Genomic DNA, 22,860 nt, shown 5'->3' with positions numbered 1-22,860 from the left:
ATTCATTCTGGCCATTCATTTTCAAGTAAAACAAAGCTATAAAGCCAATAGATTAGTCCGCAGTGCGAGCTATTAAAAATTCAGTTCAAAAAAACTGTCTCTCATTTATTATTCGGTGAGTTTATGGCTTAGCTGGTTTCGTTGGGCTATGCCTTTATTTATGCGTTTTTTTTTAAAGTCCGATGCAATGAATTTTGTTTATTGCCTCCCGGGTGTAATGGTTAATTTTGAAAGGCCCATAAACCCATTTATTGTCATCAATGTAGAATATTATAACATTGGATAGATAGAGAAAAGTTGGGTGATTATGCTTAGATGAATTAAGATATAAGTATGGGTGGTCACTTTTTATATTACCGCATACGAATGAATTAATTGAGCTAGTCTCAAACAGGAGACAAAGATGTCTCCTGAAAAGATGTCGAACATTTTACGGCCGTAATTGATTGATCAGAAAGTTACATATACACACCCATTCCACACGAATAACTAAATATTGAGCGTCGGTGGCTCAGGGCTCACTTGACTTGTAATCTGCAGGTCCTGGGTTGGAATCCCGTCATGTACCAATGTGTTTTTCGATTTCCGATTTACATATGTACATTTATCCGTTCTTACGGTGAAGGAAAACATCGTGATGCAACCTGCACATATCTGAGAAGAAATTTAAAGATATATGTGAAGTCAACCCGCATTTGGCCAGCGTGGTTAACTATGGCCTAGTCACCCGTAACTTAGGGTAGGATCTGAGCCCCTCGGTGGGGACGTATAGTGAGTTGATGATGAACCAATTATTAACAAAATAATTTTATTAACAGGTTAAATATGGACCTAAAATAAAGTTATTCAAGAAATCTGGTAACAAAGGAAAAATACCTGAAGGAGAAGATCTTATTGTTGGTGAGTTTTTAAAAATAAATTATTCATTTTAACATTTTTTTCGGGAGCATTGGTCTACTCAAGTAATTCTCTTATAACCCACTATAGTTTAAAAGGCAAGACCAAGATTGTCGTGTGAGGTTTCGATTCGTTTTCTTCTTCTGAATGTTAAAATGTACATTAAGTCGGGCTTCTCGTTTTTTTTAATTAATTGCATGTTAACTAAAGTGAATTTAATATTTCAGATTGCAAAGCTGATGCTAATCCAAACAATTTGACTTTCAAATGGTATCTTGATGGCGACCTTGTTGGAAACAATTCTGAATTGGTGAGTTAATTTGCTATACTTTTAAAAACTTTTTGGTTGGTAATTGTTGTGATGAAGGAAAACATTTTGATGTAACCTGTTCATAACTTCGCGGATTAAATGTGTAAAGTTCAGCTCGCATTGGGCCAGCGTGGTTAACTACGTCCTTTTTATTTTTATTAACCTTTTTTTATTTGTCTTAGAGCCTTTCTTAATTTTAATATAATATTATAAATGCGAATGTGTAGATGAATGGATGTATGTTTGTTTGAAGGTATCTCCGGAATGGCTTAACATATCTCGCTGTAATTTGGCATGTATGTAGAACATACAACATAAGCTACTTATTGAGTTTTTTTTTGTTCCGCGCAGTCGATGTAAGATGGCATAATCGTACCGTTCACTAAAGCCTTATATCTCCTAATTTAATGTATAATCTTAACCCTAGGGTTCTATATGAAACGACGTCTAATAATTTTCAATTTAAGGCTTAATACGATTCAGATTCATATAATAAATTCATTCTGTTTCTCAAATGGTTGGATATCCATTGTTTCGTGTGTTTGGAATATCCAATCCTATCCAGCTAAGTGGGTTCGCAGTGAACGGTTAAATCCTATCTTGCTAGCTAAGCACTCGAATTTCCTGTCAACTTGTCTCTGTTTGACTGCTTGAGTCGAGACACGTGTCTTGTGCAAGGAAAGGAAATTGGGAAATCTGTTTCTATGTTTGTTTAAAGTTTTTTTTTAGTAAAAGTATCTTACGAGACCTTATTTTTATGAACCATAGTTACGCTTGTTTTTAGTACATTTTTACTGTCGCTAAAATCTTACTAATATTATAAATCAGAGTGTTTGTATAGATGGATGTTTATTAGAAGGTATATCCTGAACGGCTGAACGAATCTGTATGTAATAGCCTGGAAGAACATAGGCCGCAAAGACGGAGTCACGGGCGACAGCTAGTAATATTATAAATCTGAATGTTTGGATGTGTACATATATATAGATAAAGATGCGTGGATCGATGAAATTTAGCATAGGTTTAAAACATCGTCTGGATGTGTTCTACATAGGCTAATTAAGTTTGTTTTTTTAATTTCGCTCGCACGGAGTTACGGGCGACAGTTAGTGATATTATTATCTTTTGTTGCAGGTTATAACAAATGTAACCAGGAAACATAATGGAGCTGTACTGAAATGTTTAGTTTACAATGAAGTTGGGAAAAGTGAGGAATCGGAAACATTGGAAGTTACGTGTAAGTAGTAACATCTTATTATGCAATTTACGTATCTTGTACTTATATTTTACAAGTGTACGGTTTTCCCCTTGGACCGGGATTTTCCATTGGACCGATCGGCCTACAGAACAAAAGCCTAATGAGATTTTTTTTTATTTATTGCCTTATTAGGATCAATTGGGGAACACCCGATATGTACAAGTATAAAATTATAATTGTTATTATAATAAAAGTTAACCAAATAAATTTCAAATAGGATGTTATTTGCAAAAAAAAATCTTTAGCAATTCTTACAAGGCAACTCTTTCTAAAAGTAATTTGTTACTTTCTTATCGATACATCTTCCAATTTCCTGTTTAAAATTATGTCTTAAAAGAAACAACAAATTCGATATATTTTTTTTGTAGACGCTCCATCGTTTCGAAGCTTTCCTAAAGACGTCGAAGCGGAAATCGGTAAAGTGGCAACCCTAAGCTGTGACGTTGACGGACACCCTGCGCCGGAAATCGAATGGTTACACAGAGAAGAAGATCAAAACATAGTATGTATATTAATAATACAAATTTGGTCTGTCCTCGGCAGTATTTCTAAACCACTATGACTTAGGGTCCTTCAAGAAGAGATCTTTTTTTCAAATGTTGGCAACGCATTTGCAGTTCCTCTGGTATTGAATGTCAATGGGCGTCGTTAATCACCTCGGTGTTCCCTACACTCGTTTTTTTCTCTTCTCTTATAAAAAGCAATGAAATTAAATAGCTACATAGGTAGAACACAGTCTATAAGAACACATAGGCTACTAACTATGTTTCCTTTTAATTCCGCGTGTGCGACAGTTTTAAGATAAGATTAAAAATCGAGGTAATCTATTATTTTTACAAAATATTAAGAAACAAGCGTATTCGAACCTCCGACCACGAGGTCTGAAATCCGTACCCTTAACCATTAGGCTAATGACGCTTTTAAGTTGTAGTAGAAAATTAATTTTACTTATTTTTTGCAGCGTGTTGGCAGAACTGCGAATTTGACCCTAACTGTGGATACCCATACATCTGGGCGATACATTTGTAAAGCAAATGTCGATGGTTACCCGGAAATAGAGGCAGAAGCAGCTATCTATATAAAAGGTAAGCCAACAATTAATGTAAAATTACTGAGAAATATGACGTACGTATGTAAGTAGGAGTAACTTTGTAGCCACAGAACAACGATCGTAGCAACACGCAAAGACTTCAATGCTCTGTGTGTATAAATTATAGAAAACAGCAGCATGGCAGATAAAATTATAACATGCTTATATAAAAACTATATACTTCTTACTAACTTAATGTTAGATGTATTAATCAGATAATAGCAACCGATCAAGCCGAGGTTCGGCCCTCTCGGGCACGCGTAATGAGTGACAGTCCAAGCCGAGGTCCTTTCAGAGACCCTTGAGCCCAGTTACTCCATGGAACGTCCACCTAAGCGATCTAAGAGCTTGGTGGTCTCCTAATCCGGTAACAATAAGTAACATACCGAGTCGAGGCTCCTGAGCAAGCTCTCGAGTTAGTCTTAAACGAGGTTCAGGCTAAGCGCCATCTGCGCCCGGCGAAACTGTAAATGCCTCTTCAAGGCAAACAGTAACCAATCAGTTTAAAAAAAAATCAATTAAATTGAGTCCAATGCGTAGGTTTAAACAGAATGAAAACAAGCTTGGTTAGAATTAAGGAAATTAAAACCTACGTTTATTTCCCAGTATGTAACTTCATTCTTTATTACTTGGAAAAGAAAATATTTACGCTATAACTAATCGACATACCTTATTTCATTAATTAATTTCCAAGTGGCAATGTGCGGGTAATTTCCTAGAATGTGTTAGTATGCTTAATATATTACATTTCCCTTCGTTAAGTAAAAGCGAACGTCCTTGACTCGTTTTTCTTGAACAAACAGCAATACTAATTGGCATTATGTGAATACTAGATTGCCCGCGTCTTCGTCTGCGCCGAATTAAAAAAAGGGTAAAATCTCATGTGTTAATCAAGACAATGTTCTATATCTATACCAAATTTCAATAAGATTTTTACCCGCGGAAACGGTACACTTTTCTCGGATCATAGGTAGCACGTGTGTTTTTCAAGACATCGAGACAATATCCATCCATACATCCAAATATTTGCATTCATTATATAAGTAAGATATAGAAAAAAAGGTCTTGACAAACAGACGGACGGACAACAACGTGATCCTATAAAGGTTCCGTTTTTTTCCTATGAGGTACGGAACCATAAAATGTATGATGACTTTATTATTTGAAAATAAATAATTTTATTAATATCGCAGTAGCAAATATAAAATGTGTTCTATCGTTTATAAAACAAGCTGTCGTCCGCAACTCCGTATGCGCGAAAAAAAGAACATAAGTAGCCTATGTCTTCAGATTGTACGTAAAATTTCATCGAGATTCACTCGTTCTGGTACCTTCAAACATCCATCGATCATTGCATTTATCCCAAACAAAGTTACGAAGTAATTAATATTTACATCAATGAAGTATGATGATTAGATTCGATCATCCAAAATCATAACAGTGTCAAAATTAAACGAACTTTGTAACATTGATAGACGCTACCTTAATTATAGCTGGAGTCAATAATCAATATGGAATGAATGTTTCGGGCACGCTGTATAAGTCACAATGGGCACGCACACTAACGAAACTCCAAACTATCACAATAATAATCTCATAATACACGCGCCTGCTGTATAATACGCGGCATTTAATTGGCACGTTGGGAACCAGAGATTTAAATTTTTAATATATTGGCCTTGATGGCCTTGGTCAACGTAAATCGTAGAAACTAATATTTTATGAAAGTCGTTGAATCGTCAGTAAAAAAGCGACACCATGTCAACTACATGGATTTGCTCCACATATCATCAGCTCAATGTACGTCAAAACTGAGGGGCTCGGAGCCTACCCTAAGTTAAGAATCGCTTTGTAGCTAATGCACTTTGTCTAACCCCGCTTAGTTTATATTTAAGTTGCCTTTTGGTTGAAGAGTCTAATGTTAATATAGCTATGACACAAGAGTATTGTGTAAGAGAGAGAGCGCTCTACAAAACCGAACTTCCTTACTCCTCTCTGTCGCGTCGTGCCAATTTGAATGTGACGTACTATACTTCATTAGTTTAAAAGCTACCGTGTCAAACGCAAGCTAAATTATTCATTCTTATGATAATCCCTCGCAAGGTCGGGGTAAATATCAATGATATATATTTATATTATATAATATATATATATATACTCAGAGTTTTCAGTATTGAAAAACCATACAAACATCAAACAAATTTGTCTATATTAATAGTTTGTAATTACAGATTTATGATGACAAAATTGTTTAGATCGGTTTGTTATAACATCTCAAGAACACGGTCTGTCATGTTTGGGGTTAAACTACTTGAATACAAAATGAATATTCGAAAAAAGGACTCTCGATAAGACTTCAAACTTTTATGTACCACATCTCCTTACTAATATTATAAATGCGAATGTTTAAATGGATTTGTTTGAAGTTATCTCCAGAACGACTGTATGGATCTCCATGAAATTTGGCATACATATAGAATATAGTCTGAAAGAACACATAAGCTACTAATCGGACGGAGTCCGGGGCTATAGCTAGTATACATCCATTTAACTTCTATAAAATTATAAACGAGCAACCGGATAGAAATTTAAATCTGTATATATATAAAAGAAAGTCGTGTTAGTTACACTATTTATAATTCAAGAACGGCTTTACCGATATGGTTGAAAATTGGTGAGGAGGTAGCTTAGAGCCAGGAGACGGACATAGGATACTGTTTATTCTTTTTATTAAGTTTTTATATATCCACTCGGACGGAGTCGCGGGCGTCAGCTTATTTGTAATAAATTCAACTTATTGTAATAACAATTTTGTTAATAATTATTAACAATTGTTATCGATAACAAAATTGAAAACTTATCAAGTAAATTATAAAAGGTAAGAAAATTAAACCTTTTTTATATGTTAATTGATTATACTAAGAGGTATTCAACCTTCATTAAATTGTATTTAATCCGTACCGTTATGGAATACAGATTTGAAATTAATATTCTATACATGTTTTGAAATTTCCTTATTAATTAATATTTATATCATTTCCTGTTTACTGTTAAATAGCTTTAAATGATAATAACATCGTAGTTAAAATCTATGCGAGATATATAAATAGTTTTAAAGACTCACCAAACAGATGAAGGAGACTTGATGCTGAAAAAAAAAAGAATTCTTAATGATTTTCAATATTAGTAATGCAAACAACCTTAAAATCAAAATTCCATATCTAATTATTTTTGCTTATCCTTTTTATTATAATTACTAGCTTTCGCACGCGACTGCGTCCGCACGGAATTAAAAAAAACACGATTAGAAGCCTATGTGTTCTTCCAGGCTATGTTCTATATGTATGGCAAATTTTATCGAGATCTGTCAAGCCGTTCTGGAGATATATTCAAACAAACATCCATCCAAACATTTGCATTTATAATATTAGTAAGATTAATTAATTTCGTACTAACGTTTAGGTTATTCGATATGAAAATTGCAACAATTGTAATCAAAACGAATGATATTGTATACAGTCTGTATGGCTGTTCTATACAGTTATAACGAACAAGATGTCGCCCGCGACTACGTCCGCGCGCAATTAAAAAAATAAATTAGTAGTAGCCTATGTGTTCTTCCAGACTATGTACTACACCTACCAAATATCATCGAGATCCGTGCAACAGTTCTGAAGATCCCTTCTAATAATCCATCTGAACATACGCATTTATAATATTAGTAAGATAATAAAATCAAAACGATATCCAGGATACAATATTGATTGTGATTAATCTTCGAATTTATTTCCTTAGCTATGTTAAAAAAGAAATTTTCTTCTAGGACCACCAAAAATTATATCCAATCAAACACAATTCGGTTCACAAGGTGATAGCGTGAACATTGAATGTGCGGCGTTCTCAGTACCAAGAATAGATAATATATATTGGAGCTTTGAAGATAAAGATATTGACGCTGTTCATGATCAGGTAAGAATTATGATTGATATTAAATAAAAACTGTTAGGAAAAAAATCCTACAATTTTATTTTATTTATTTATTTATTTTATTTATTGCCACAAACAACGAAAAGAAAAACTACAAAAAAAAACAACTTAAATTAAATAACTTGAGGATGTGGCAAAAAAAAGGTGGCCAGCTCAGCTGGTGCAGGGAGGTCTTGACCAATCCTGGTTTTCAGCTGGCCCCTTTGTTTTCACACCATTTGCACAGCACGAGGTAGGGTAAGCAGAAATAAAAACAAAAATAAAAAATGTGGCATTATGTTGAACCAACAAACCTTACTAAAATGTCGACGTTTGTGTCCCCGCACTATTCTGACACTGGACTTCGTAACGAAAGTACGTCATTCGGGCCAAAGGATTCTAATTAATAATGTCTAAAAATACCGACGAATTAAGAACCTCCTTAATTTTGAAGTCAGTTAAAAATAGAAGAAGGTAAACGTAAAGAAACATTTCAAATCGACAATAAAGGTCTACAACTTAATTTCGTATATCTATGATTCTTCAATTTAGAATTGTTTACTGGTTGATTTTCACTCTTAGTAAGTGCGGTAGAGCAAAAAAGTATGGAATGACTTTGTGAAAGAGGATATGCGTAGGAAGGGGGTAGACGGATATGACGGCTGATAGAGATGTATGGAGGAGTACATACTGTGCCGACCCTCGATAGGGATAAGGGCAGGTTGATGACCAATCAACCTGCTCACATCAGAATAAACAACTGTATACTAGTATTTCTTGCCATTTTTGTAGTGTTTATACCACGACTGCAGACTGCTAAACAGGCGAAGCAGCCATTATTCTTACTTCGATTGAATTTGAAGTACTCAATATACCAATTAAGATAATACTAAATTTCTTTACAACTCAATATCCAGCGTATAATTTGCGATAGTCATTACGGATTCAACTCATGTTCTGCCTACGGGGAAACGATATCGTATTAATCGAATAAATTCCCAATTCAGGACTACGCTTTCTTAGAAGATTTGCAACCGGGGGGCGTTGTTAATTCAACGTTGATCATCAGAGAAAGTCAATCAAGACACTTTGGAACTTACAAATGTAACGTCTCCAATGAATACGGAAGTGACGTTTTGGAAATTACCCTCAAACCTAACAGTAAGTACTCTATTTTCTATCTTTCTTTAGCTCTGTCTCCTTCTAGCTCGTTTTCTATATTTCATTCTTCGTCTTTTTACCTCTCCATTGAAAAAGAAAAACATAGCATCCTTTCTAATCTTGGCACTCCACTTATATCTAAAAAACCCACATAAATCTAGAAGACCTTTAATAAAATAGGAAAACATCAGAAAAATTAACGACTATCCGAAAAGCAAAGTATCCTCGATAAAGAATGAACATGTCTCTTGGGTTTTTTATAAAAATATCAACGGATATGAGTATTATCCGAAAGTCTTTGACGAACCTCATAATGACCGTAACGACCCCACACATCGTCGTAAAAATATCCAAGCTGTTCCTTAATAGTTTCGTGTCAATGGAGAACAGACACTGTTCCTGCTTCTATTTAAAAAGTGGAACTAATATGTTTGTTCTCTATTACTGTCCATAGTTTTGTGAGATTTAAAACAGTGCTTCTAGTAAAAACTCATAGTTGGCGTGTACTAACATCTGACTATAATCCGACCAAGTTATAATGATGGTTTTAAATTGACTCTAACAACATGTTTATTTTGAATAATAAAGCAGTTACTCAATTTAGTTACTTTACACTGTTCCTAAGAACTGAGAATTGCTAATCAATCACCAAGGAGATCCAATGATGTCTTCAATAAGGGTCTAATTTACTTACTGTTTAATTGTTTCGTTGGTGGCGGTTAGAATTTCTTTTATTTTGTTACAGTCTGAGTTTTAAAAGTCAGGGTTTTTATGGCAGTCAATGTTGTATAGTGGTTTTTACCTCAGAATAATAGAAATGAGATAATTTCGATTTCGCATCTCACGAATATGCTTTATCCAACACAATGTTAACATTTCCTTTTACGATATTCGATAAACAAATATTTCTAACATCGACAATTTTTTTTCCATTGTTCGCAGAATCCTTTCCCCTGTTATTGATTTTATTCGGAGCAACATCTGGGACAATAATGGTGGTATCACTAATAATGTTAGTGATATTGTGTCAAAGAAAACAAAGGAAGAACAAACAAGCTCAGATGACGGAAAAACCTGACGTGACAGTAACAGCTGAGGAGTTGTTCAAAGAAAACGATAGGAATTCAAATATAAGCGATTTGAAATTGGAATTACGACAAAATAATGGAAGTTGTGAAGTTGTAAGTGTTATAAATATTTCTTTTGTTTAAAAACTAGTTGTCTTCCCCGACTCTGTCTGCGGAATTATAAAAAACTATGTGTTCTTCCAGACTATGTTCTACAACAATGCCAAATTTCATCGAGATCTATGCAACGTTCGCATTTATAATATTAGTAACATTGGCTATTCAATATTTAATTTGCACTTATACATAAATATCTACTTTGATATACAAGCTGTAGCCCGCGACACTGTCCGCGCGGAAACAAAAAAACTAAAATATCAGCCTTTGCTTTCCAGAGTATATTTTACGTGTATGCCAAATTTCATCAAAGATCTGTGGAGGCGTTCTAGAGATACCTTTTAACAAACATCCATCCATTAAAACATTCGCATTAATAAAGTCAGATATAATTTTTTTTTCTTCTATAGTTTATAGAAAGTAATTTACTAATATTATTAATTGCCGAAGTACTCACAAGAGTTTGATAAACCATAAGTCTAATTTCCCAAATGGTTGCTTTACATTAAAATCTTCATCCATCAAACAGGATTATTCAAACACGGGTTCGGACAGTACCTTGTGCTCCAATGCGAAATTAGGGAGCGGTATTCCATTAGCCGGTACAGTCGCGTTGTCAGCGGTGAATCAGACCAACTCATATCAAGGGTATAGATATAGCAATGATTACACAGATCCCGCCTATTCGGAGTGTTACAAGGTGTGTATACTATCTCATAGCACGCAAAATGGCTTGTAATATTTTAACTTTTACCTTTTATGTTATTCGTATGATAGTCTACACTTTATCGTAACTTTTTTAGGTTAAGGTAACCTTTAGACCGGTTTCACTTGAGCGGTTTTTAACGCCGCATTAAAAGTCGAGCGTATAACGCTTTAAAATTTGTTCTGTCCAACCAGTGCACAAAAAACGTTGCGTTTTAAAAGCGTTTATTGTATTGTTAGGAAGAAAATCCGACACTGTGCCGGTGTACAGGCGCAACACTAGCCTTACTAAAATGTCGAGATTTATGTCATCACTAATCATTCTGACACTTGTCTTTATAACAAAAGCACGCCATTCGCGCCATAGGATTCTAACTAATAATGTCTAAAAGTATGTACAGATATATAGAAGTGTGTTCTATTTGAGCGCTTTTTAAACGCGCGTTTCAAAAACGCTTCTGAAATTGTGGCGACGAAATCCAATTGCAAATTGTCTTCTTAAAAAATATTAAAAATAATTCGTATATTACATGTGAATTAACTCAACACTGGCAATTGATTTTTGAGATTCAAATCTTTGTATACATATCGTCATCCCTATCATTATCTTTGACAAAACAGAGATAAAAATATGTTTTCAACGGGGATTTCGGTCTCAAAAACAAACGGATAGAAATTTAATTTTAATACTTTATCGTAGGGTAATGGATTCAACAATGGATATCAAACATATGTGCATTATGGACACGACTATACACCGGGATCGTTGCGGGTACAGTCACCGACACTGAGCGGTGAAAAATTAACTCCTAACAGGTAAGAATTTTTTATTACAGAAACAATAATGTAAAAAAAATATGATCTCTAAAAATCTACATTTAAGGTTAGTAAATTGTTGCAAAATTAAGTTATAACTTAAGCTACACAAAGTTAGTCACACGAGTACTAAGTTGATCTAAACTTAGATTTTTCACTCGATCGAAATATTATTTTTTAACATGTATACACTATCCAGTAGTGGATAGAATAATTTCCTTAAAATGAACACCCTTTAAAGTTAATTTTCTTTTAAGTAAATTTTAATATACTCAAAATTAAAAAAATAATGAAATAGTAACATAAAGTGAATCTTATAATATTTATATGACTTCTTACAATTCATTTAAACAACAAAAATTGTTAAATGTTCTTCCAAGGATTTAAAATTTAAGGGTATGGATAGACATACCAATGATTGGATTTTAAGAAAATAATTAACAAATTGTATTGTATCACTTAACGTACTATGATGACGTAATTCAGAGCGTATTACGCTTTAACCTAAATTCAACGGGATTTCAGGTTAAAACCATAATGAAAAGCGGTCCATAGTCACTTATTTAATATTAAGCTTCTAATATAGATTAAATTCATCATCAGCTCACTAGGAGCCTACCCTAAATTAAGGGTAATTAAATTAGGCCATAGTCAACCACGCTAGCTAAATGCGGGTTGGTTGACTTCACACATATATTTGAATTTCTTCTCAGATATGTGCAGATTGCATCACGATGTTTTCCTTCACCGTAAGAACGTCGGATAAAGGTACATATGTAAATCGGAAATCGAAAAACACATTGGTACATGGCAGGATTCGAACCCAGGACTTGCAGATTGCAAGTCAAGTGCTTGACATCTGAGCCACCGACGCTCTTGGATCAAAATTTACTTAGTTAAAATTAAAAAAAAATCACCATGTATGTTTGTATGTTGATTTAATTGTCACATCCTGTAGCATAAATGCACTGACCTCTACAATTGGATAGGCTATAAGGCGTGTTATTTTGTGCCTAACTGATTTTTTGTCTTAACGACTGAATTATGTAATTCAATTTGTATTCTTCTCCTGAATTGCAATGAGATATTGTTGACATTTTTATAAGTAAAAAAAAAGGAAATTCTCTTTTAAAGTTTAGTTTAGTTATAATTATTTATTTCTCTGTTCTATTAACACGTAGGTCTATAAATGGCAGTCTACCGAGAAGCGTTGAAACAACATCTACGGTACAATTCAATGCAACCAATGGCTCCCAGAATAATTCATTGCAACGGTCTACCAAACGACAGGACAGTAGTAATGCATTAAATAATTTAGGCGTGCCGACGGGCGAAGGTAAGCTATGGATCTCACCTTTGACATTTAATGACAGGACCTGTCATGCGTCGTGTAATCCTGTCATATAAAAATCGAATAAACTAGACAATGTAACATTTGATTATCACTTTCGCTAGTAGAATCGACGAAATGTGTCAAAATGTATAATAAAAATACGTGTCATGTACGTGACATGCCTAAAGTTATTGTCAACTTTATACATTCGATTAGTGACTTCGCTTAACGAATTTTACTTTGTCTAGTTCTCCTGGTTCTATACTAGCTTGCTTGTTAGCTTTTTTGTGTGTGTAATTTTTTGTAAGCAATAATCTGTACTTGTGAGATTATCATCTTCACTTCTAGCTAAAAGTGACATATCTTTAGTATAACGGCCTACCATATTTGCCTAGTCCGTTTTTCTATTGTCAAAGGAACTCGCCGATTATAAATATTCCAAGTCGCATAAAATAGGGGGAACTAGATTCAGAGTTGTCGGCGCCGGATAAATTTATGACCGAAGGACAGTAAAAATGGCGTAGTTTTTTTACGATTGTTTGAAAAAACTACTGTTTGAATGTCGAAAATGTTATCTATTGTTAAAAAGTCCAGATATTTACGTGTTACTAATAACTTGGTAATATTTGCAAACCTTAAGAAAGACAGAGTAATAATTTTGTATTAAAAACATACATTTCTTATTTATTACAGTTATGTAATAAGTAAGAAATGTAGTCTATGTATGTCTAGATTCTTAGAGATTCAGCTCAATAGTTATATTCCCGTTGGACCGTTCGGCCATCGGTCCAACAGGAAACACCCACTTGATCTGTTTCTTTTTACCACAGGAGGTAGAGTGCCAAACGGTGGTATAATCCACGGTGTAGACGTAAGATATGCTGCGACTTACGGCAACCCACACTTAAGGACTACAACCAGTCTTGGCTTCCCCACTGTCAATACAGCGAAACCGGCCTCAACACCGGCTCCTCCTCCATATTCATCAGTGAGGAATTCTGTTATATTACCATCAGGTGAGAATATTTTAAAAACACTAAAATAAACGTATTATAACTATAGTGAATTTATAAATTAATTGCTGTTCGTTAGTCTCGCTAAAACTCGAGAACGGCTGAACGGATTTATCTTATCTTGGTCTTGAAATGTTCGTGAAGGTCTAGGTATGGTTAAATAGGTATGGTCAAGAAAAATACTAATAATTGCCGGGAACCCCTAAAAACAGCTTTTTTATTTTTCCCATATAAACGGCTGAATGGAACTCGCCAAAACTTGGCATAGATGTAGAACATAGTCTGGAAGAACACATAGGCTGATAATTTTGTTTTTTATAATAACGAGTGAACGGAGTCGCGGGCGATAGCTAGTAATATAATAAAATGTTTAATTGTTAGATAATCTATCGAGCTAAAAGAATTGATAATGATATCAAACATGTACAGGATAGCTTAATATGTGTTTCTTACAGTTGTCTGACAATCTAGATAACCTTATCTAGATTGTCAGACAACTGTTCCCTTGTTCCATGTGTCCTTAAAACCTTTTAAGGACACATGGAACAAGGGTTTCAAGAAGCGTATCTTTCTCAAAGGCCACATCTGCACTTTCTCCGGCGTTCTTAATCATATCTTTATCCCCGTAGTTTGTTCCCTTATGTTAAAAAGTAGTATGAATTTAATAAAAGACATTCAAAGAAATATTTCCTTTAGGTAATTCATCGCATTCAATAACATCGCCTACGAGCCTCGCGTCACCACAATGCGCAACAAGTCCTGTTACAAATTCAACGATGTCAACGGAGAGTGCACAGCCAGTGGTCAGTTTTAAACTACATACAGTATGCCCCTATCACACGTATTCACTGAGAATCTGCTACTTCAACACGCTAACAAATTGAACTACACTTTTATTTAGAAAAAAATCTTTGATAAACTATTTAACTTTTATTCGAGCACTAAAGTTATATTACTAATATTATAAATGCGTTTGGATGTATCGATATTAGGTATCTCCATTATGGCTGTATAAACCTGGATAAAATTTGGCACAGATATAGAACATAGTCTGGATAAATGTGAGATAATGTGTGGTAGAGCACAAAGAGTATTAATTAAGATATCTTTTACGTGCGGAGTCACGGGTGACAGCTATATATTTAATGTACAAGATTTTCCAAAACATTATGTTACCATACTAACATTATAAATGCGAATGTTAAGATGAATGGATGGATGTTTGTTCGAAGGTATCTCCAGAACAGTTCAACAGATCTTGATGAAATTTTGCACAAATATAGCACATAGTCTGGAAGAACACAGGCTACCTACTAAGATTTCTTTTTACGCACGGACGTAGTCGCGTCGATAGATAATTTTAATATATTTTTTATATTTCGTAAAAAAATTTGCCAAAACCTTAAAAAACTTTGAATTAATTTCGATATTTTCGTTCAACAAAGGTAAAGTTTGACCTAAATTAAGTTCTATAACACACTTACAAAGGTTGAAATTATGTTTCAATAACGATTCACAAAGCGTTAAGTACGTTGAAAAGCTTTTAATGTGAAATCGATAAACATTCTAAAAGGGTTGTTAAAGGTGTAAACAACATCGGATTTAAAAGGGTGAATCACGGAATGTTTTTAAAACATTCATTACAACATAGATATTTACCGATAAACTGATATAAAATCTTACTAATATTATAAATGCGAATGTTTAGATGGATGGATGTTTGAAGGTATCTCCAGTAAGACAGAACTGATCTCGATTTAATTTGGCATACCTATAGAACATAATCTGAAAGAACATATAGGCTATTAATTATGTTTTTAATACCGCGCGGACGGAGTCGCTTGCGACAGCTAACAGGCTATGGGAAGTAACGAAAATAACGCTTGCTTTGTGCAAACTCGATTATTGACATCACGTACATTTAGCGGTCGGGAACAGCCGACCATTCCTTTTTAAGCATGGTGCATCAAGCATTAAGCATTTAAACACAACAAAAACAAAAGAAAAAGCATTAAAAAATAAAACAAATGATAGAGAATTTAATGTAGTTGAAAAATTCGCAGAACAAATTACTTGAATACCTCTGATTGCTACGACACAATCACTGAGTCTATCTGAACATTGAGTGATTACTTCGTATTAATCCAGTACTTCATAGTATCGTGGAACTAATCAAAAATCTTCTCAGGTTGGCGCAACATCGACAACGCCGCAATCTCCAAGCTCGCATTACATACTGGCACCAACAACTAGAGCTTTAAGTAATACTACTGTTACGAAAAAAGGTAAGTTGAATACAATAAGACATTTTAATACGTTGTAATTTAAGTTCATCGTCATCAGCTAACTTTACGTTCCAACTGTGGGGCTCGGAGCCTATCCTACGTTAGGGGTACTAGACCATAATCAACCACGCTGGCACAGAGCAGGTTGACTTCACACGTATCTTTGGATTTCTTTGTTGCTATGTGCAGGTTGTATCGCGATGGTTTTCCTTCACCATAAGAACAACGAATAAATGTACATACTCGTATGTAAATCGTAAACAATTATCAGAAAAGATTCTAATGAATTAGTCGATGAAAGAAGTCAAACAACAGTAAGAATTTAGGTATAAGACTTATCAAACTTCGTACGAAGATCTGTTTGAATCGATTCTATTTTGTACATAATAGTTTTTTTTTAATTCTACGTTTTGACAGCTTATACTTTTGAAATGTCAAAGATCTTATCCTCATATCTGTGGTATTATTTTTCTAATATATTTGTTTTGTTTCAGGAAATGGCCACCAACAACCATTGGCTACTCATGTGTAGAGAACTATTATGATTATATACATCTGTAGTTATGTTTAGTGTAAAAAATACGTGTTTTTATAGGACTTCAATTTTTAAATATTTTTACATTTTCTAATTACTATCAATGTGCTTTTATTTTGTCGTTATTTCGTGTGTATTATCTGTATGCCTTATTTCCTTTTTTTGCTTTAACTGCTCTTATGAACATTTAAGTCAATTCTTAACGAAGCATTTTAATATTGCTTCCAGTTTTTAGATCGACAAACTTATTTGACCGGGTGAGTATAAGTAATACTAAATTAAAATAGCCCAATCAAATTGGCTGTATAAAAATGTCATAAGGTCCTTGAAAGACTTCATTTTCTATGTATCTGATCCGGTGGGCATAAGTCAAACTAAATTATGATAGCACACTAGCGCCCCTCTGTCAATATTAAGAAATTATCATAAGATCCTTGTCGTACTATATCTGCTATGTCCATTTATTTAGTTTTTGTGATTATCTATACTTAATCAAATTTTACATATATCTGAGCGAAAAAAATCGCTACATCAGAGTCACCTACCGGGTCAGATATTGTCTAATAGTTTTTATATATTTTCTGTCAGAACTATCTGCGATCGCAGCGCCTCTCACTCAAGCCAGATATGTTTGTCGGACTATACTTTTCATATGTACTTTGTCAATTTTCTTCGAGTTTGTGACTGTTGGCCTTGTAGGTATTAAGTCTACTGAGAAATGTCATTTATCACTGTTATAATTGGGATGTCAATTTCACAATCTGACTGAGACTAGTCTTGTTACTATTGTAATATTGTAATTATTATACGTATAAAATATCAATAAGTTATTTAGCTTTACTAATGTATATAAGTGGATTTATATAGATCACATTTGACACTTATTTTGTCTTACTTAGTCTGATAGTGAGGTGATTGCGTAAAAACATCGATTTTAGAATCGATACTGGCTTCAAATATTTGAATTGAATCGATTTATTATGAAAAATGTTTTTTTATATCATAAAGTGGCAAACGAGCGATCGGCCACCTGAAATCACTGAAATAGCGAAGTGACCGTTGCCCATAGACATACACAATTGCTTATGCGTTGCCTACCTTGATTCGACGGAGGAGAGGACGCACAGAAACAAAATATTTTCCCTTTCCATGCATCCTCTCATCCAGAAAGTCCATTTCCACTTCCCATCCTTTCATTATAAGAAAAAGGGTGGGAAGGGCAATTGGACTAAATAAGACCTCCGGGACGCACACTTATCAGATGAAACGCGGAATAGCTTCCACTTCACGCCTATCTTCTGTATGGTCGTGGTATTTCACCGGGCGAGCCGGGCCAATTCGTGCGAAGGTGTTAAAGCGGGCTCTACCACTGTTAAAATGTTAATCATTCAATTTTTTCTAACAGCCCTAGTTCTTTCAAATATTGCTTCGTTGAACAACATTCGATAGTCATTGTCATTATGTTATCATTTGAATTAAGCAATTGTGTAGTTTTAAATAAAAAAATTGTATTTCGTGTTATATTTTGTTATATCAAATGTGATCTATTTAATTGTCTTTTCAATAGTTTTAAAGTATATGAGTGTTATTCTATTAAATAGAATATTCTATATTAATGTGGATTTCGATTGCAGTGAAAATCTCTCTACAAAGAATATGGTGAAAGAAATAAGTGTAAGAGCAGTGGAATCCTAGCGTTATATTTTCTTTTAGTCAATTAATAATATCAATATTTCTATAACTAACATTTGTCATTATCCTATAAGATTGTTTTTAATTTCTTTCTAATATATGAAAAGATTAGAAAAATATTAGCATGAAATTTTCGTAATTTCTCATTGATTTTTGACTTCTCTCGTTTTTTTAACAAATATGTATTTTGTTAAACGTTCTAAATTTAACGTTACTGTTTATGCGAAATGAAAGGGTAATTATTACAACTGATATATAAACACGGCTAAACACTCACGTATATACGTCCGGTGTCGGCACCGACTTTTTTCGAGCCCATCGGGGGCCCTTCATCAGGATGAGTGGTACTGGTATTATTTCGCGGACGCGGCCCGTCGCTCACTACTACACACACACCGAAACTAGTCGGTGCCGCCACCGGACGAATATACGTGAGTGTTTAGCCGTGTTTATATATCAGTCTATTTCCAATTCTTTAGATTTATTTGATATTATTTTCTAGCAGGCGCTAGTTTTACATTGCTTCATATTAAACTTTTTTCTTCTTAAAATATTACGCCCTTATTCTCACAAAATATATCAAATTAAGATTTAAGATTTACTTAGATGAGTGCCATATCATGTCATATCAATTTATCATTTATCATTAACTAAAAATCCTTAAAATAATTCACGATTTCATTTGTTTAAAAAATTTTCGGAGTCAAAGCTCAAAAATTATTTAAAATTTCTATCTAAGACTGACTAGTGTAACCTACATAAACTTTTTAATACATTTAACATGGAAATATAGCACTGGAATTATTTTTAATCGATTTTAAAGCAATTATACTTCGGAACACGAAAGTAGGGACAAAGAAAATTAATGCTAAAACTACAGATAAAATTCTCCTGTCACAATGTTAGTTATTACCTTACCCTTTTATTGGTATCGGGGGGGGGAATCTTCGTAAGATACCCTGCCTTTTGGGGGAAAGACAGGGTTATGTGAGATTCTTACTCACTACGAGTGCAGAGGGTTACGCACCGGAACCCTCTGCACTGGGCACCTTACCTTACTCCTCTAAAATGGCTTGACCGATTTTAATGAAATTTTATAAGTATATTCTTTTGAATAGTAGGCGATACTCAGACCTATTTTAAATCCCGCGCGGACTAGCGGGCAACAACTAGTAAATGACAAAATATTATTCCAAAGACCATCACTACGGTTTCTTCTGTATAATTCAGACGAATGATTGGTACTGTTTTCGTGTTTCGAATTATTTTAATAAAATATATTTTATTACTTTCAATCAAGACTTGATAATATTTTGCAGTACACACCTAAAATCTTATTATTTATTTTCCCTTAATATTTATTATCTGGGACCGTTATCAAACTAAATTATCTTGCCTTGAACTACTGCAAGTAATTTAAACAAAATATTTCATTTTCGATCATCTTAAAATACTTATGTTATTTTTTAGTGTATTTGTACAATTTAATTGTCGAATTGAGCGTAAATTTATATAACACATTTGAAATCTAGATATCTGTGTATATTAGTAAAGATTTGAAGCAGATAGTTTTTTGATAGGTTATAAAAATATATATCGAATTATCCATTACGCAGCTAAAACAATCATCGATATGATGTCGTTCGAATGATTTGTACTAACATCAATTTACGGATAGTTCAAATACCTACCAAAGTATCGATTACTTAAACAACCTTAGGTAATGGTGACTCGTAAAATTAATGACCTCGTTAAATACGGTAACGCGTTAGGAATGTCCCTTCCAGTATTAGTAATAATAGAAATTTTGTGAAATATTAATCATCACCAATCATGACCAGTCACTACTAGTAAAAACTAACTAATCAATGTTGGTTATTATAAAGAGCTTATTATTTAGTATGATTCATTTGTTTTTTTATTGATAACGGTTCTAAATTCAAATTTTGGAAATGATATCTTCTGAGGATTGTACAATGACTATGTTTATTCTTAACATTTGTATTAAATCTACCATATCATACGATTATATATCGTTAGAAATTAAATCGCTTAGAATAAAATCATCCGTCTCTAATTCATGTAATTATAATTCGCTTTTCATGCGATTTTCTACCTTTTTTCAAACTCGCATAAAGATGAATTTCATATGAATGTATACATAAAAGCTATTTAATGTTCGCTATTGTTTTAAATCAGATTTTTAGGCATCTGTTTATACAATACGGTATCATGAAATATACAGATTAATATACCAAGAATTAAAAAATGTGTGCAAGAATAGCCTGAAAATTATTTTGGTGTAAGAATTCCTAAAGGCCTAATTTCTGCCCTTTTTCCCTGCCCATCCTTTTTCTTATAGGTAAAGGATAGTAAGTGGAAGTGGATTATCCTCTCTTTCAGATTCGATTTTAAATGGCCACTCGTACGTTTGCCACCGTATAATATATAAAAAAAGATATTTAATTATCTTTCATTTTTAATTTTTTTTTATTTGATTTTTTTATTCAATTTCAAAGTCCTACGAAACATGATAACCTATCATGGCTTGAGTGACATCACGCTATTGCTGAGCAGAATCGTATATCGGTAAAGACAATAGCATCGTGAATGTATTTGTACGATTTTTATTCTTAATTTTTTTATTATGAAATATTAGCAGATTTTTGTTAGTTTACTAATATTATTGTACAATTTACACTAAGCTTGTTAAGACATGGTGTTAATATATACGACATAAAACGGGCATGATTAGAAACCCCACTTCGTGATTGGAAATCCTTAACCATAAGGATATTGTCGCGTAAATTTTTATAACAATATACTCAGAAATAAATTTCATATGAATTGTTTAGCAGTGTACTTCTTGGGTTAATCTGTGTATTTTTCATTGATTTCTTGTAATTTCGATGTGTAAATTTAACTGATAAAAAACTTCAGTATTTTTTACACATTGCACGAGAAAACGTATAATTATTTTTTCTGTGATATGTAGAGTAAAATGTTTTCTATGTAAATAACCGCTACTTTTGTAAATGTGAGTGAAAAATGTTAAAGTATATAATGTATTAGGTAAATAAATGTAAAGCTTTGGAAACTTAGTTAAGTAATTTTTAGTTGATAGTATATATTATATGGTTTTGTGGAGTGAGATGAAATTAGTTGTGCATAAACTTATCGGAACACTAAACTATTTGAATTAGTAAAAATTGTACAAAATACATTTTTTTTTAATAAAAATAAAACTTTGGCCTACGTAATCAGATAATTGGATTTTTATTTCCTTACCCTTTTACCTTACGGTGAAGAAAATGGTGATGCAACCTGCACATATCTGAGAAGAAATTTAAAGATATGTGTGTAGTCAACCTGCAGTTGGCTAGCGTGATTGACTATGGCCTAGTCACCCTTAACATCGGGTAGGCTCCGAGCCCCTCAGTGGGGACGTATAGTGAGCTAATGATGATTTCCTTACCCAGAAGTACCTACATAAAATATACTATAGACCAAGATTGTAAATAAATATAATTATCTAGCTGTTGCCGCGACTGCTGCCGGGGGAAAGGTAAAAAAATACTCAATAAGGAGCTTGTGTTCTTCCAGACTATGTTCTACATCTATGCCAAATTTCATTAAGATCCGTTGAGACGTTGTAGAGATACCTTCTAACAAACATCCATCTAAATATTTGCATTTATAATATTAGTAAGAAGTAAGCTTTCATGTGCTAAGCTATATAAGCCGCACTAACCGTGGGTTTCTGAGTGCATCGTCGATTAAAAAACATTGTTATATTTGTTTTGTCAAAGATATTGACAGGGATGATCTGTTTTATATCCGTAAAAAACATCCAATGTTTCACAATAAAATACACAAAATAAATCGTTTCAGCGTAAAAACTTGTGAGTTGAATTACGAGTATATTTTAACCTATAAACGCTGACTCATACAAGGAAATGACCTTGCGCCATTTTGGATTAATTTCCGATTTCATTCATCCATTGTGGTCATGTAATAAAGAATAATGGTAACAAAATATGAATAAATAAGATCCATATTTAGACTAGCTGTCGCCCGACATTCCATCCGCGCAAAAGAAGTAAAAAACATAATTAGTAGCCTATGTGTTCTTCCAGACCATGTTTTATATGAATGCCAAATTTCACCTAGATCCGTTCAACTGTTTTGGAAATACCTTCAAACATCCATCCATCTAAACATCCGCATTTATAATATTAGTAAGAGTAAGATACTATTAATTAAGTTTTTAATATTGCGCGGACGGAGTCGCGAGCGTCAGCTAGTAATAAATACGAACATTTGGATGGACGTTTGTTTGAAGGTATTTCCAGAACGGCTATATAGATCTCGTTAAATGGCACAGATATAGAACATAGTCTGAAGGAGCACATAGTCTTATTTATTTTCAATTCCACGCCGACGGAGTCACAGGCGACCACTAGTATCTCATAAACTTATCTTAGTGATCCATTCGAATTCTGCTTTCAATTTCTGCAACGTTTGTTAGAGGTCAATCGCAAACGCTATTCAAATAAAAAAAACATGCCTCTGTGGTGGAACGGAGCAATTCCAAAACAACTAGGCCGAATGTTGG

The 22,860-nt window shown here is 33.6% G+C and overlaps 1 protein-coding gene across 1 annotated transcript in view; it reads left to right on the top strand.

Moving 5' to 3' along the window:
- Nucleotides 1–16,896, top strand: part of rst (irregular chiasm C-roughest) — a 62,904-nt gene extending 46,008 nt beyond the window's left edge. The window contains exons 8-22 of the mRNA XM_013323135.1: nt 819–900; nt 1,125–1,207; nt 2,342–2,444; nt 2,834–2,967; nt 3,427–3,550; nt 7,379–7,524; nt 8,529–8,682; nt 9,625–9,863; nt 10,396–10,566; nt 11,272–11,387; nt 12,569–12,723; nt 13,551–13,736; nt 14,430–14,536; nt 15,922–16,018; nt 16,513–16,896. Of these exons, the coding sequence (XP_013178589.1) occupies nt 819–900; nt 1,125–1,207; nt 2,342–2,444; nt 2,834–2,967; nt 3,427–3,550; nt 7,379–7,524; nt 8,529–8,682; nt 9,625–9,863; nt 10,396–10,566; nt 11,272–11,387; nt 12,569–12,723; nt 13,551–13,736; nt 14,430–14,536; nt 15,922–16,018; nt 16,513–16,550 (1,935 nt within the window). The 3' untranslated portion in view covers nt 16,551–16,896. The remainder of the gene's footprint in view (nt 1–818; nt 901–1,124; nt 1,208–2,341; nt 2,445–2,833; nt 2,968–3,426; nt 3,551–7,378; nt 7,525–8,528; nt 8,683–9,624; nt 9,864–10,395; nt 10,567–11,271; nt 11,388–12,568; nt 12,724–13,550; nt 13,737–14,429; nt 14,537–15,921; nt 16,019–16,512) is intronic.
- The last annotated feature ends 5,964 nt before the right edge of the window (nt 16,897–22,860 follow it).

The sequence above is a fragment of the Papilio xuthus genome, unplaced genomic scaffold (assembly GCF_000836235.2).
Source record: "Papilio xuthus unplaced genomic scaffold, Pxut_1.1 DF825783.1, whole genome shotgun sequence".
Taxonomy (NCBI): domain Eukaryota; kingdom Metazoa; phylum Arthropoda; class Insecta; order Lepidoptera; family Papilionidae; genus Papilio; species Papilio xuthus.
The sequence above is the reverse complement of the archived record's forward strand: the minus strand, read 5'-3'. Positions and strand labels throughout refer to the sequence as shown.